This window comes from Diadema antillarum, unplaced genomic scaffold (assembly GCF_040938485.1).
Source record: "Diadema antillarum isolate AM-2024a unplaced genomic scaffold, OU_Dant_1.0 scf00000163, whole genome shotgun sequence".
Classification (NCBI taxonomy): domain Eukaryota; kingdom Metazoa; phylum Echinodermata; class Echinoidea; order Diadematoida; family Diadematidae; genus Diadema; species Diadema antillarum.
Window position 1 is genome coordinate 649,533 of NW_027271052.1, and position 13,036 is coordinate 662,568.

The 13,036-nt window shown below is 37.3% G+C and overlaps 1 protein-coding gene across 1 annotated transcript; it reads right to left on the reverse strand.

The window, feature by feature from the left end:
* Positions 1–776: 776 nt before the first annotated feature.
* LOC139722335 (monocarboxylate transporter 12-like) lies at positions 777–8,744 on the reverse strand. Its single transcript, XM_071633645.1, has 3 exons — positions 8,493–8,744; positions 2,480–2,865; positions 777–894 (listed from the first exon to the last, which is right to left on the reverse strand). The coding sequence occupies exons 1-3, from the start codon at positions 8,742–8,744 to the stop codon at positions 777–779; spliced, it is 756 nt and encodes a 251-aa protein (XP_071489746.1).
* Between the last annotated feature and the right edge of the window lie 4,292 nt (positions 8,745–13,036).

Consider the following 13,036-nt stretch of genomic DNA (forward strand, 5'->3'; position numbering starts at 1 on the left):
TTGTTTTAGCAAAGAGTGTGCGAGTACGTGGAAGGTGAAACTAGTCTCTTTTCTTGTGGGGTATGTATGAACTTCGTATTTTTTTACACATAATTTTATGCATAAATATGTCGGGGAAGTTGTTGGCTGAAAACTGATACATAAATATGCCTAAGTTGTAAAGAAACAAATCAGCAAACCTTAAGGAGTCTGTTTTCAAAGAAGAAATAATTCGTGTGAGAATAAAAACCAGCTAGATTGACTGAACGAATAACCCGTTTTTGTATTTTGAAAATTTGCGATTTTGTACAATTCTCCCAGATAAGTATACCGTAATTCAGATAGGGTGAATTTATAAGCGCGAAATATAAATTTTTCAAATTATGTTTAAGAAAAAAAAAATGCAACTATTTCAAGTAATTTTGGAAAGCATCTTAGATAAATAATCTATGTGATATTTCTATTATAAATCGTAGTCAATATATAAACCTAAAAATTTAGACGATTCAACTTGAATTAAACTATCATTATCCATTATTTTTTATATCACCTTGCAAAATATGAGTGACGGAATTACTGAATAACATATGATTAATTTTGTTTACATTAAGAGACAACTTGTTTGCTTGAATCCACATTTGAATTGACTTTAACTCTCTGTTCACTACATCTAAAAGGGTTGTTGGGTTTTGATGTGAAAATGTCTGTTCAATGACTTAAAAACTATTATGTCTATCTCCAATGACTGATGTAAACTCTGCTTCTTCTGTTACTTCGATCCATTTTCGGGGTTTTGGTCACGTGACATTATACGCCTGATAACGAGTGGCAGCACCACAGTCACACCTGCGAGTAGTTCCAGCAAACCAATCACCGTGAAGGCAAACTCGAAGGAATGTCTTTGGAGCAATGCACCTGGACAGCGGCAGCAGGGAAACAGAACGAATCACAAGAATTAAATATGGAAACAAAAAAATCAAGTTCATGTATCTCTGCGGTTCACATCCATTTTGGAAATTCAGGCATTAGGAATAACTATCCTATCAACGAAACGATAAACACACAATGCAATCTGTAATTATGAGTGTGTGTGTGTGTGTGTGTGTGTGTGTGTGTGTGTATGTGTACTACATTTTTTTTTTTTTTTTAGTGAAGACTGCAAAAGAAAACATGAGTTGCATTAAGATGAAAATGAATATGATACAGTATCATGTTACAATGATTGTAATTCGTACTCACGGTGTGTACGCGGGGAAAAGAAAAAGATGACTGTAATGGGGCAGCAATAACTTTACAATTTAAGCTGCGTGATCACTTGCATACAGGTGATCAGTCCTGTAACTGAAATTACACACATTCTGCTCGCTACCTCGATACAGTGCTCTTTTATTTGTGAATGCAGGGTAAGACCCCGTTTACAGTGCGAGGCTCGGCCGCGGCCGTGCCCAGCCCCGCTTCAGTGTAAACGCGGAAAAGGTCAAATGCGAGGCCAAAATTGGCCTCGCATTTGGCCTCGCTCTGGAGGTGGTCTCGGCTACGGCCTAGCCGCGGCCGAGCCCGGCCTTCTCTTGGTGTAAACGCAAACTGGGCCATATGCGCGGCCAAATGCATGGCCAATTTTAGTCTGGCTTCCAAACCCTCTGCCTGTATCTTTCGCTATTCAGGATATTAACCCCCCCCCCCCCCCAACGTCGAAAACTAGTATAGTTTAAGGTGGTTTTGTCCTGCAAAGGATTTTTCCTTCGGCAAATGCCTTTGCCCGAACGGCGACTTCGTCGACACGGAATTCATTTGGCAAAGGGTCTGAAAAGTAGACAATACCAAATTGCGTTTGTTTACAAGCAGAGCGCCACTACGACAAAATATTGAAATGTTTGAATTAAAAGCGCGGCCGAGCCCAGCAGTGTAAACGGACAAAATTGCGAGGCTCGGCCGCGCAATATAAGTAAAAAAAGTACTTTTTGATGAATTTTGTGACAGCACATTCATTGCTATATTAATCAACTATGGAATATATGTATATATATATATATATATATATATATATATATATTGTATATAATATATATATACATAATTATATATGAGATTTTAAAACTCAGTAGCAATGCACGTTGACATTTAGCAGTAGATCTCACTCCGGATCTACAATGCTGTTTCAAAGGTTTGAAAGCGAACGGAGTTAAATGTCACTGGTTCGTAGTGGTGGGATATGCAATCTTAATTTATAACACAGCAAGGAATTTTCTAATGAACAGTCCGATCAAGAGAGAAACGAAGTATTCAACAAAATGTACGTACCACACAGATATCCTCCAATCGTCATTCCAATTCCAATGACTGAGAATGATATGTATAATCCCGCTGGTTTTAAATGTTCCTCAACAGTTTCAACCCATGGAGAAATCCGCTAGCAGCAGCCAACACAACGAGCCAGAAAAAGGTATAAACTGCTTGGTTTAGGAAAAAGACGGTGGCACTGCACGTGAATAAGACACACGTAGTGACGCTGTTTGGAAGAAGTCGACGCTCAGAGAAGAACCCCGCAACGAATCGGCCAGCGATGTTGCCAACGCCCAGAGCGGCTGCTGATGGGACAGCATTCTCTAGGGTTAAGCCCTTTGAAACGGCGTTGGATATGATGAAGGTCATGGAAGTAGCATACCCTATCCCGTACAGGAACACGGTAATATCAAGCGTGATAAAAAGCGGGTAAGACATGTGTAATTCCACGCCAAGAACTGTCGAAAACATTTTCACAAACTCAAACCAGGCGGAGCGCAGGGCTTGTCCACAGTTGCATATTCCATTCCCTTGGTCTGAAGCTTGGGACAAGGATTTTCCTGGATCACCAGAACGGCTGGATGCGCACGCAGGAGTAATCTTCTGTGAAATGCCAACAATATGAAAACTCTGTAAAATTAACGATCCTATGATATATATAATGTATGTATATATATATATATATATATATATATATATGTTGATAAGGTAGTCCACGTGTTGGCAAGATAAAAAGATAAGTAACAAAGCTGCAACAAAGTTCATGCATGTTCATCAACACTTGAGAAAGGGCGGCGAGACGCTCGAAAATTTGTGTGAAGAAATAAACCGTCGGTGAATACAGCATGAACTTTGTTGCAGCTTTGTTACTTATATATATATATATATATATATATATATATATATATATATATATATATATAATTATATATAATCATAAGAAGAACGAGTCTCAAATACGCCATGGATCCAACAAGAAGGTTTTTATTTGTATTACAAAATTTTCAGCCAGCCTCAAGCCTTCGTCAGTGTAGTGCACATGCTGAGACAATGATACGTTTTTGCAAACATGAATCATAACAACATAACATCATAACAATGCTCTGCTCGTCATGCGCGTAGTGCGTGGCCCTGGAGCTGCGTTGTCAAGGAGAGCGTTGCAACACTTGTGGAGAATTGGGGTATGGTAGAAAGTGATGTACAATAATTAAAATCTCAATGAAGACTCAACTCAAACTCAACAAAAGTACCGAGTGTATGTGTATATTAATTATATGCTATATATATTATATACAAATGCATTGATATATATACGTCCATGTAATATCAAACTTTGCGACTCCATTTTTTCCGTAAGGAGACATTGAAGAAAAGCATGTAATGACGCATATCAAGCATTAATTACAAATGGAGAAAAATTGTAAAGAAATGAGGTAATGATACAACCAAGGATATATATAGGGCCTATTATATACAATCTCATATGAAATTGAAAATTGGAAATTGGATCATCTTCATAGGCAGAGCTTGACTATAAAGATGGCCCCAGATAAAGTTACGAAAATACCGACATTATCGAGCAGATTAACACTCGACATGAACACAACAAAACACAACGCAAAAGCTGAAAAGATAGAGGACGAAAATGCATGTTTTTTTTTTTAAATCACTGCTTCCAAAGGTGAACAGGATATTTTTATGTAAATATTTTCTTCTTTCTTTCTTTTTTTACACTTTTGTTCTGATTTGTTTCATCTAATTGTATTTTTATATATGTTTCATGTACATGTGTATATGTTTTAAAAGAAGTATGTCATTTTTACCTCATGATGCACGGATATGAGGAAGAACAGCCGTCTGGCTGAATCATGTGCCGTGTTGTAATAAATAAATGAAATGAAATGAAACTGTGATTATGAATCGTAGATTTTAATGACGTTTAAACCGATTATTTCAGGAAAGTTTTTTTTTTGGAAAATATGTTCATTTAAGGCATAATTTACCATTTGCAGATGAAACAAAAATCCAGCATTAGTGCTTCAAAATACTTTTAGCATGTGAGTTAGGGGTAGAAACAGCCAATCAAAAAATTCGAACCAGTATAATCGATGTCAAGCATTGTTAAATATACAAAAAGTAAACAATAGTTATAAACAAAAATGTTTCCAAGACTAAACCGTCTGCAGTTATGGTTTGGTGAGAAAATGGTATAATATCTCCTTTTATTTCAGGCTTAATTGCAAAAGATCTATATGGTAGGATGTTCTGTGATACAACCGACCATGCCTCAATGTGATATCTTGAAATTTTTTAAAACCACTGCTTCCAAAGGTGAACATGACCTTTAATGCAATGGTAAGTTCATATTCATAACTGTATTTTCGGAGAATGTAACGCTTTGAGTTTTATGTTATATGATTTCTGATTACTCTATACTTGATTCAATATGTAGTTGTTTTGTTTAATACATTACTTGAATATGACTGATATCCAGTTGCCCCGAATATGAATATGGCACTGTTTTATTTGCTTCTTTATGGAGTTAATAGGTCCACTAGACTGTTTATTTCCTATTAAAAAAAAACTGCCCCACATCATCTTAAAGGTTCCTTTCAAGCACTGTTCATTTTTTGGGCATATTGGTGATGAGCCTTGCCACTAATAAACGGTCACACACAAAAACACTCTGTCCCTCGGGTTGGACACAAAGTGAAGGTCCCACGTGTGAGAGAGTCAAAACTCATACACATACAAGATCCCTCTTCATTCATTCATCGTGAAGAGCAAGGTGTACCACCCGGTGAAGTTGTCCCGCCTTCACATCCGACTGGACCCCATGCAGAGACAGGTAGTGCAGTAATGGCTAGCCAGCCACCTTCTCACTTGGAAAATAGACCCCAAAATACAAATCACCTTTTTTGACGATGCTCTATTGAGCACCATCGTTTGACATTGCAAATACCAGAGCAATAGACCGTGCAGTACATGCTGTATGAACCAACCATACAATTATGACCAAATTTTGAAGGAACGCTCTGGTAAATAGGGGTCAGAAAGGTGACAACATCCATTCAAAGCCAGAGTTTAAAAAAATGGTAGAAAAGTTAAGTTGTAAAATGTAAAGCCCTATATGTGATACTCAGATTCTATTGAGAACCAAAAAACAAGGTTAAAAAGGATTCCTCACAGTGATAAATACAATAGTCATCTCCGGGATATATAACAGTTTTGTTTTGTTTTGTTTTGTTTCTTTTAAAGGCAAGATTGTGAACTACGTCAATAATCCTGCCACTCAGTGTGAGATTCTCGGAATCAAACTATTCAATGGTGGACAAAAGGTAGGCTTTAGATAAAGGGGCCATGGGGGAAACGTCGATATCATGCTATTGCTTCCTCTTGTTTTTTTTTTTTTCATTCCGTACTTATTTCCAATTTTCAGAGCTACTCACGAACTTGGATTTTCTATTGTAGTCATGATAGTGACAATGGCAAACTATATCCACACAACCTAACCATGAGCTACCAGTGACGGATCGAGGAGGGGGCGTACCGGCACCCCTTCTAATTTTGTTTCTTTTTTTCATATAAAAGAAATGGAAAGAAAAACACTGAAAAAATGGTCCCCTCTATATTTGTTTTTTTTTTTAAGAAACTTTCCTTGTCACCCTATTGTATCTCGCTTTTTTTTTGCTTGTCAGCCGATGAAACCCCGCAAGTGGTAAATAAACTAATTTGTGCCCTTTTAACAGAATTGTTTGTTCAGTTTGTTTTATTTCTCCACTTGAACAAATAATGTCATGAAAAAGTTTTTAAAAAATCGAAAAGTTTCTTTAAAAAAAGAACATAAAAAATAGACAGGAGTACTCATAATATAGATAATTACGTGTATAGTACAATGTATGCGTATACATATCATGGTATCCTGAAGTATACAGGTGGACGAGACCATTATCGACAAGCAATTCGCGTGACTTAGATAATGGCCTCTGGCAAACCTGTCTGGGCACTATGATTTCTTCTTTATTTCTTCTTATTTCTTCTTTATTTTCAGCTGAAGGAACGGAATACATATACATTAAAAATAAATTTGATAATGTATGATAAAGTATTTTCAGTGTCACTTTACCAAGGAGGACAACACAGGGGAATTCAATATGGAAACAAAATTAAGGGGGGGGGGTGGATACCCAAAAAGGAAAGAGTTCAAAGAAGCGGAGCAAAAGTCGTACTATACAGTGTTTGGAGCTAACTAACAAATGGGAGATAGACCATGACCTGGCATACGAAGCTTCTCATCTGTACCTCGATGAGAAAATATTTTGTCATACTTTGCTGATCAGTGATCCATGCAGTTGATATAACTTTGTGTACACCTAAGTGAACACAATCATATCCCTCCTTTCCTTTTCCCCCCTTTCTTCTATCCTATCTCTGAATTGCAAGTCATACCCCATTCTATTTGTTCTATCATGTATAAACGGCTGCAAGCAAATCAAGCTACGCTTAAGTTGTAACCCTCCTGAATTATTTCTATATTACTCATTTTTATCGCTAATAACTTTTTGTTACATATTTTAAAGGCAGCGGAGACAAAACTACTTTGTAAACAACCGAAAAATGCTTACATATAATGTGTGAACACATGAACATGTACGTGCATGTAGTTCCTACAACCATAATGCAGGACCAATAATTCAAATCAAAGAGACTCGAGACACTGAAAATGGTAAGCAAAATCTTTGTTGTTTTTTAATGTTTTTTGTGTATGGACGCATTGGTATCATAATCACAATGTGATAACCTTTGTATGATTTTTTTTTTTCAGATGGAAACTTTGGGGTTTTTTTTAAAAAAAGGAAAGCGAAAACACTGTATGGGTGAAAAAAAGCGGTAGAAGCAGAAGACATGTTCATTAACACTGGATTACTAATTTCATGAAAATAGGCCATCACTGTAACAAACGAAAAAAAAAAGAAATTCTACTCCTAAAATATTATATATATATATGGGCCGTGACGCGAGAAAAGGGCCCTTAGCGCCGCTGCGCGCAAACGCCAGGGGCCCGTTGCATAAAACTTACCATTGAATTTCAATGGTAACTACCGTCAAAATTAGGCGTCACAGCCAATCAGCATCAAAGATTATAAAATTTACCGCTGATTTGAAGACTTACCGCTAGAAAGGAGCGGTCAGTCCAGCGATAAGGGTTTTATGCAACAGGGCCCTGAAAACGGCGCGGAAGTTTAACAAATCAATACGCGCAAAAAAAGATCAACTAGCTAACTACGCGGAAATGCATAGACGCATCAAAAAGTGACAGGATTTTGGACAAAACATGCTGTTTTGAATGCCGTAATTGGAGCATTTAGGAGTGGAATTTCAGACAAAGGTTTGCATATCCAAATACGTCAGAGTTTCTTCTACAATACGGAGGTGAAAACTCATTTTCGGTATATAATGCCCTAAGGGCCCTTTTCTTGCGTCACGGCCCACATATATATATATATATATATATATATATATATATATATATATAATGATATATAGATGTATTATGGCTCAATATCACGAAAAAATAATGACCACTATTAAACTACCGTAACGTGAATATTCAACGTGTCATTGATTATGTAATCAATTATTCAAATCTGTCTATCAAAGTGATGTTTATCGTTTGATGATAGCGATACCTAATACTCACGAAGTGAGTAACTGTGATAATGTCAGCATAAAGCCCAATGATTTGGTTCCAGTTTCAATAGTATTATTGTGGCAGTCTTAAGCAGATGGTTTCGTTCATTATAAAATCAGATTTTTTGTTCGATCACAGTCATGATGAAAGTGGTTGTCATCGACAATAATTATTAGTATCAGTGAATACTACGTCGCATTTACTATTTGATTACTCTCTTTAAAAAAAATCGAGTGAAAATTTTCACTCTTAAAGGAGTGAATACAAAAAAGAGTGAAATTTGAGTGAAATTGGGGTGAATTTTGAGTGAAAATGTTCATTTTCACTCGTTTTAGAGTGACGTCAGGGATCACTCCAAAATCTTCGAGTGATCCCTGAGGTCACTCCAAAATGAGTGAAAATGAACATTTTCACTCGAAATTCACTCTTTTTTGTATTCAGTCCTTTGAGAGTGAAAATTTTCACTCATTTTTTTTTAGAGAGTAATCTTAATGTCTACAGGGATTTCAGTTGATTATTTTCCTTCCTTTCCTCTCACCTTATGCTTGTCATTGTGTCCTTTTTGTTTACTCGAGTCTTCAGTCCTTTCAAAGGGGCGGAGGAGGGCGCCACATACGACCGAAAATAGACTGAGTCCTCCGAGAATGAGAAGAGCGCCTCGCCATCCGTAAATCTTCCCCAGGTACTCCGCCACAATGGGCAGTACCATTATCCCCACTCCGGCGCTGGTGTACACCAGACCAGATGCAATATCAAACATGTCGGGAAAGTAAACGAAGAGGGCAGCCATGGTAGGTGAGTAAACACAGCTGTATCCAACACCTTGTAAATCAAAGCGAAAAACCCGTATATCAAAGCGTGAAGGCATACATTTAACGGTTACATGTCTGGCAACGTTGAAGCATGATCTATTTTAAAGTCTGTATGCGGGTGACTAAGATGTAACATTTTTTCCTGATGATAACAGTACTACTAGACTAAATGCTGATTGGTTACAGTTCAAGTAAGGAATCCAATTTCCTCTAAAACATTTTCATTCAAAATTCATTATCAAGACGTAGTCTCAAAGAACAGTAGAGAGAGAGGGGATGGGGAGAGAGAAAGGATCTCACATATCATACAGTATGCCGGTGTTTCATTTGAGGTGTGCAGAAAATTATTGTGTTCCTGTCACGTAACTTTGAAATCGATTAAAACACTTGCAAAATCATCACTTAAAGATAAGGTATTGTAGCTATGATTTTCCAAAAACGAACATCTTCTTCCATTCGAAAAATCAAAATCAATCCATTAGATTGAAATTATTGTGATGCATTCAGCAAATCACATCGTAAACGATTTGTAAGGATTCTTGTACGTCATGAAATAAATAAAGGGTAGCTTGTGCTTGTGTTTCCCTTAACTTGAACTTACATACCTGATGCAAATAAACAAAGAACGAATTGGCTGCCTGTCTGAGCGAAAGCGGATGTAATGAGACAAGTAGAGCCTACCAAACCACCGGCGATTATCAGTTGTCTCAAAGTCAATCCACCAAGCAACGTCTTGCTGACATAACCTGTATTGAAAGAGGAAAACGTTATCATCGCGTAATGTAACATTCTGTACAGTCTTTCCCCATTAAACAAACACATTAGTTGCGAAATTTACCGCACATTCGCAAAGTATCTCTCTCCTAAGACAACTGAATGCTAAGTTCACCCTCTTATATCTTCTCGTCTTGACTTTGCAAATGGGATCCTGATAAACCTGCCAGAGCACCAAGTACATCGCCTCCAGCTGCTCCAGAACTCTGCTGCTAGACTGGTAACTCTAACGAAGAAACTTCACACATCTCTCACGTCATCCATAAGTTACACTGGCTTCCAGTTGACAAGAGAATTATCTACAAGATTTTGATCCTGGTTTTCCGTTCTTTACATGGAACAGCACCCAGCTACCTTCAGGAACTATTCCATAAGTACTAATCAACTAGATTTCTTCGTTCATCCACTGCTCATACCCTTTGAGTTCCCTGTATTCATCATTCATTGGGAATTTGAGAAGGCCTTCGACCTTGACGGACATTCTCAGCGACAGCTCCGGTATTTGCACCTAAATCTCTCGTTTTTGCTATCTTTGAGAAACCTCACTCACATGAAGTTATAGCAGAATACTTCCAGGACAATCTTATGAAACTTTGGAAGTGATGAGGAGATCTAGGAGGAAACTACTGGGTGACAAAAAAGGTGACGAAAAACTGACAACCATCGATGTAGCTGAAGGCAACTCCCCGATGGCTAGCTACGGGGAAGAGACCGGTGGAGAGTTACCTTGTACAGAGTCAGAGCAGGGGGTAACGCTTCAGCTGCTAAACCAACCGAAAGCAAGGACAATGCTCATCGGAGACCCGCCATTCACCTTGATCAGTCCAACTCCATTCAACTACAGGGACAAATAAAAGAGATAATCTCTGCAGAGTCATTCATCAACAAGTTGGTGGAGCTGATCACGGACGCCACCATGGAACGCGTATCACAGAACGTCTACGAAGCCATAAACCACGACCTTGAATCAAAAGGAGAGGAAATGGATGCTCTGCAATCCAATATCAAGCGTCTTGAAGAAGAGCTGCAAAAAAGCAGAGACGTCGAAGAGGAACACGAGCAATACTCAAGACCCGAGACTCGAGATACCGAAGTCAAATACAGGCTCTAATAACCCCCCTAAGTTCACTGAATTGTTTTTTTCAAAAGTCGCATAATCGGGAAAGGTCTGATAAACAATTTAATTTTTGTTTTGTATCTCAGTTAGATGTTCTGAAGTATGTGAGGTTAATGGAAGCAAAGAAGTCGTTTGGATTAGATGAAATTTCTATGTATATATTGAAAGAGTCAATTTCAGAAATATTAGAGCCGTTCACTTACATTATAAATAAATCCTTAGTTGAAGGGATAGTGCCTGATAAATGGAAAATAGCTAAAATTGTACCGATATATAAAAAAGGGGATAAGCTGGATTGTAGTAATTACAGACCCATTTCATTATTGTCCTGTGCTTCTAAAGTCATGGAGAGAGTTGTTCAAAAACAGTTACTTGATTATCTAAACTTGCACTCTTTGCTTAGCAAAAACCAGTCAGGATTCCGTCCCAAGCACTCTACTATTACTGCACTTGCTACCGTCACGGACGACTGGCACCGCTCTATTGATAAGGGTGAATACGTTGGCGCCATCTTTGTTGATTTGCAAAAAGCTTTTGATATGGTTGATCACATGATCCTTCTATCTCAACTGGAAAACATGGGGGTTAATGGCATAGAACTTGAGTGGTTCGAGATTTATCTCTCGAACCGAAGAATAAGGACGTCAATCAATAATACCCTTTCGGATGAAAGATTATTAACTAGCGGAGTGCCACAAGGATCTTTGTTACGACCATTGTTGTTTAGTATATTTATCAATGATATCAATTCGGTTTTTTTCTGACTGCAGGGCCCATTTATATGCCGATGACACGGTTATTTATTACTCACATAAAAACCCGAAATTTGTAGAAAATGTTTTGCAAAAAGAGTTTGTATGTATGGAATCATGGATGGCTGATAACAATTTAAAAATCAATTTTGATAAAACTGTTTGTATGTTACTTGGTGCAAATAATATGTTAAAAAAGCAAGAGTATTTGCATGTTAAACTTAGGGGTAAACAATTACTTCAGGTGAATAGTTTTAAATATCTGGGAATCTTTGTAGACAACAAGTTATTATGGGATGTTCACATTGAACAACTATGCAACAAGTTAAGTAAAATGATTAGTTATATGGGTCGTTTGAGACAGTTTGTTAATATGACTGAATTGAAACTGATATATAATTCTATTAGTGGGGTGGCTTAGTGACAAATATACTGATAATCGTGACACGCCGGACAAAAGTGTCATTTTTTCCTCAGACATTTGTATATATATGAGGATCAAAATTAGGGGGTGCTCCAAGAAATCCGCTAACAGAAAAAATGAGAAAATGCCCTTAATTTGTACATAACAATAATGTCTGAATTCAAAGACTATACACAGGGCATTCGCCAGGTTTCTGTACAATGCAATGCAATGTACATGGTTGCTAGTCTTAAAATTCAGACCCATAATTCGACATATTATGTGCATGTTACCAATAATACACCATATTTACTGGTGTTCCTATGGTAGCAGGTGGTTAGTCTGTGTTGCAGACCTGAGGGAGGTGTGTTGGAATAGTCCAGTTTTCTTAAGCACCTTTTCATTAAATAATTTGATATAATTTCTGGTAAAGGATTTTTTTTAGTACTGTCTACCTCCTGTAGAGAAATGGCAAAGAGTGACATGTGACTCTGGCTCAGATACTTTAAATCTTGGGCAATGACTTAGCCAGGTGTAGGACTATGTCACAGCTCATTTTTTCTCCCAGAACTACTAGTTTACCAGTAGAAGAGCTGCATATTCCATTGAGAACTTAAGGTTTTGGGTATTACCCTACATATTTCCTAACAAATTTAACCTGTTTCCTCCAAGATTGTGTGAATTCCATAGGTTTAGCGCAGGGATTACCTGGTTCCCGTAAGCAATTTTTATAGTCCGCACTTCCCCTCTCTATATGTTTCTTATTTCTTATGGGGGTCATTCAAATGTTTAAAAAGGTTAAAAGTTTGTTTTCATAGATGAAGTTGAATTTAGACAATTTGAATATTCTTAAAAATATATTGATATTTGTAATTTCACTCATAAAGACTTAAAGCGGTTTGAATATTTTTGGTCTGATAGCTATGTATAGACATGTTATTAAAAAGTAAAAGCAATGTTTGATTGGTTCACATTATCCAAAGAGGGTGGGATGTAGTTGGCTGGTGAACAAAGTCTATGGGGGAGTTTAAAAAGTTGATAGAAATAAAACAAAATCGGCATAGAGCAGAATCTAAATCACAATACAATATGACAAATTTCCCGACCCCAAAGGCGGTTGATTCTATGATGCTTTATGTCAAAATACATTCCACCCAAAATACATGTGATTGACAGGAGGAAAAAGTATAGTACATTAAAAACAATATAGTTCAACTGACCCCA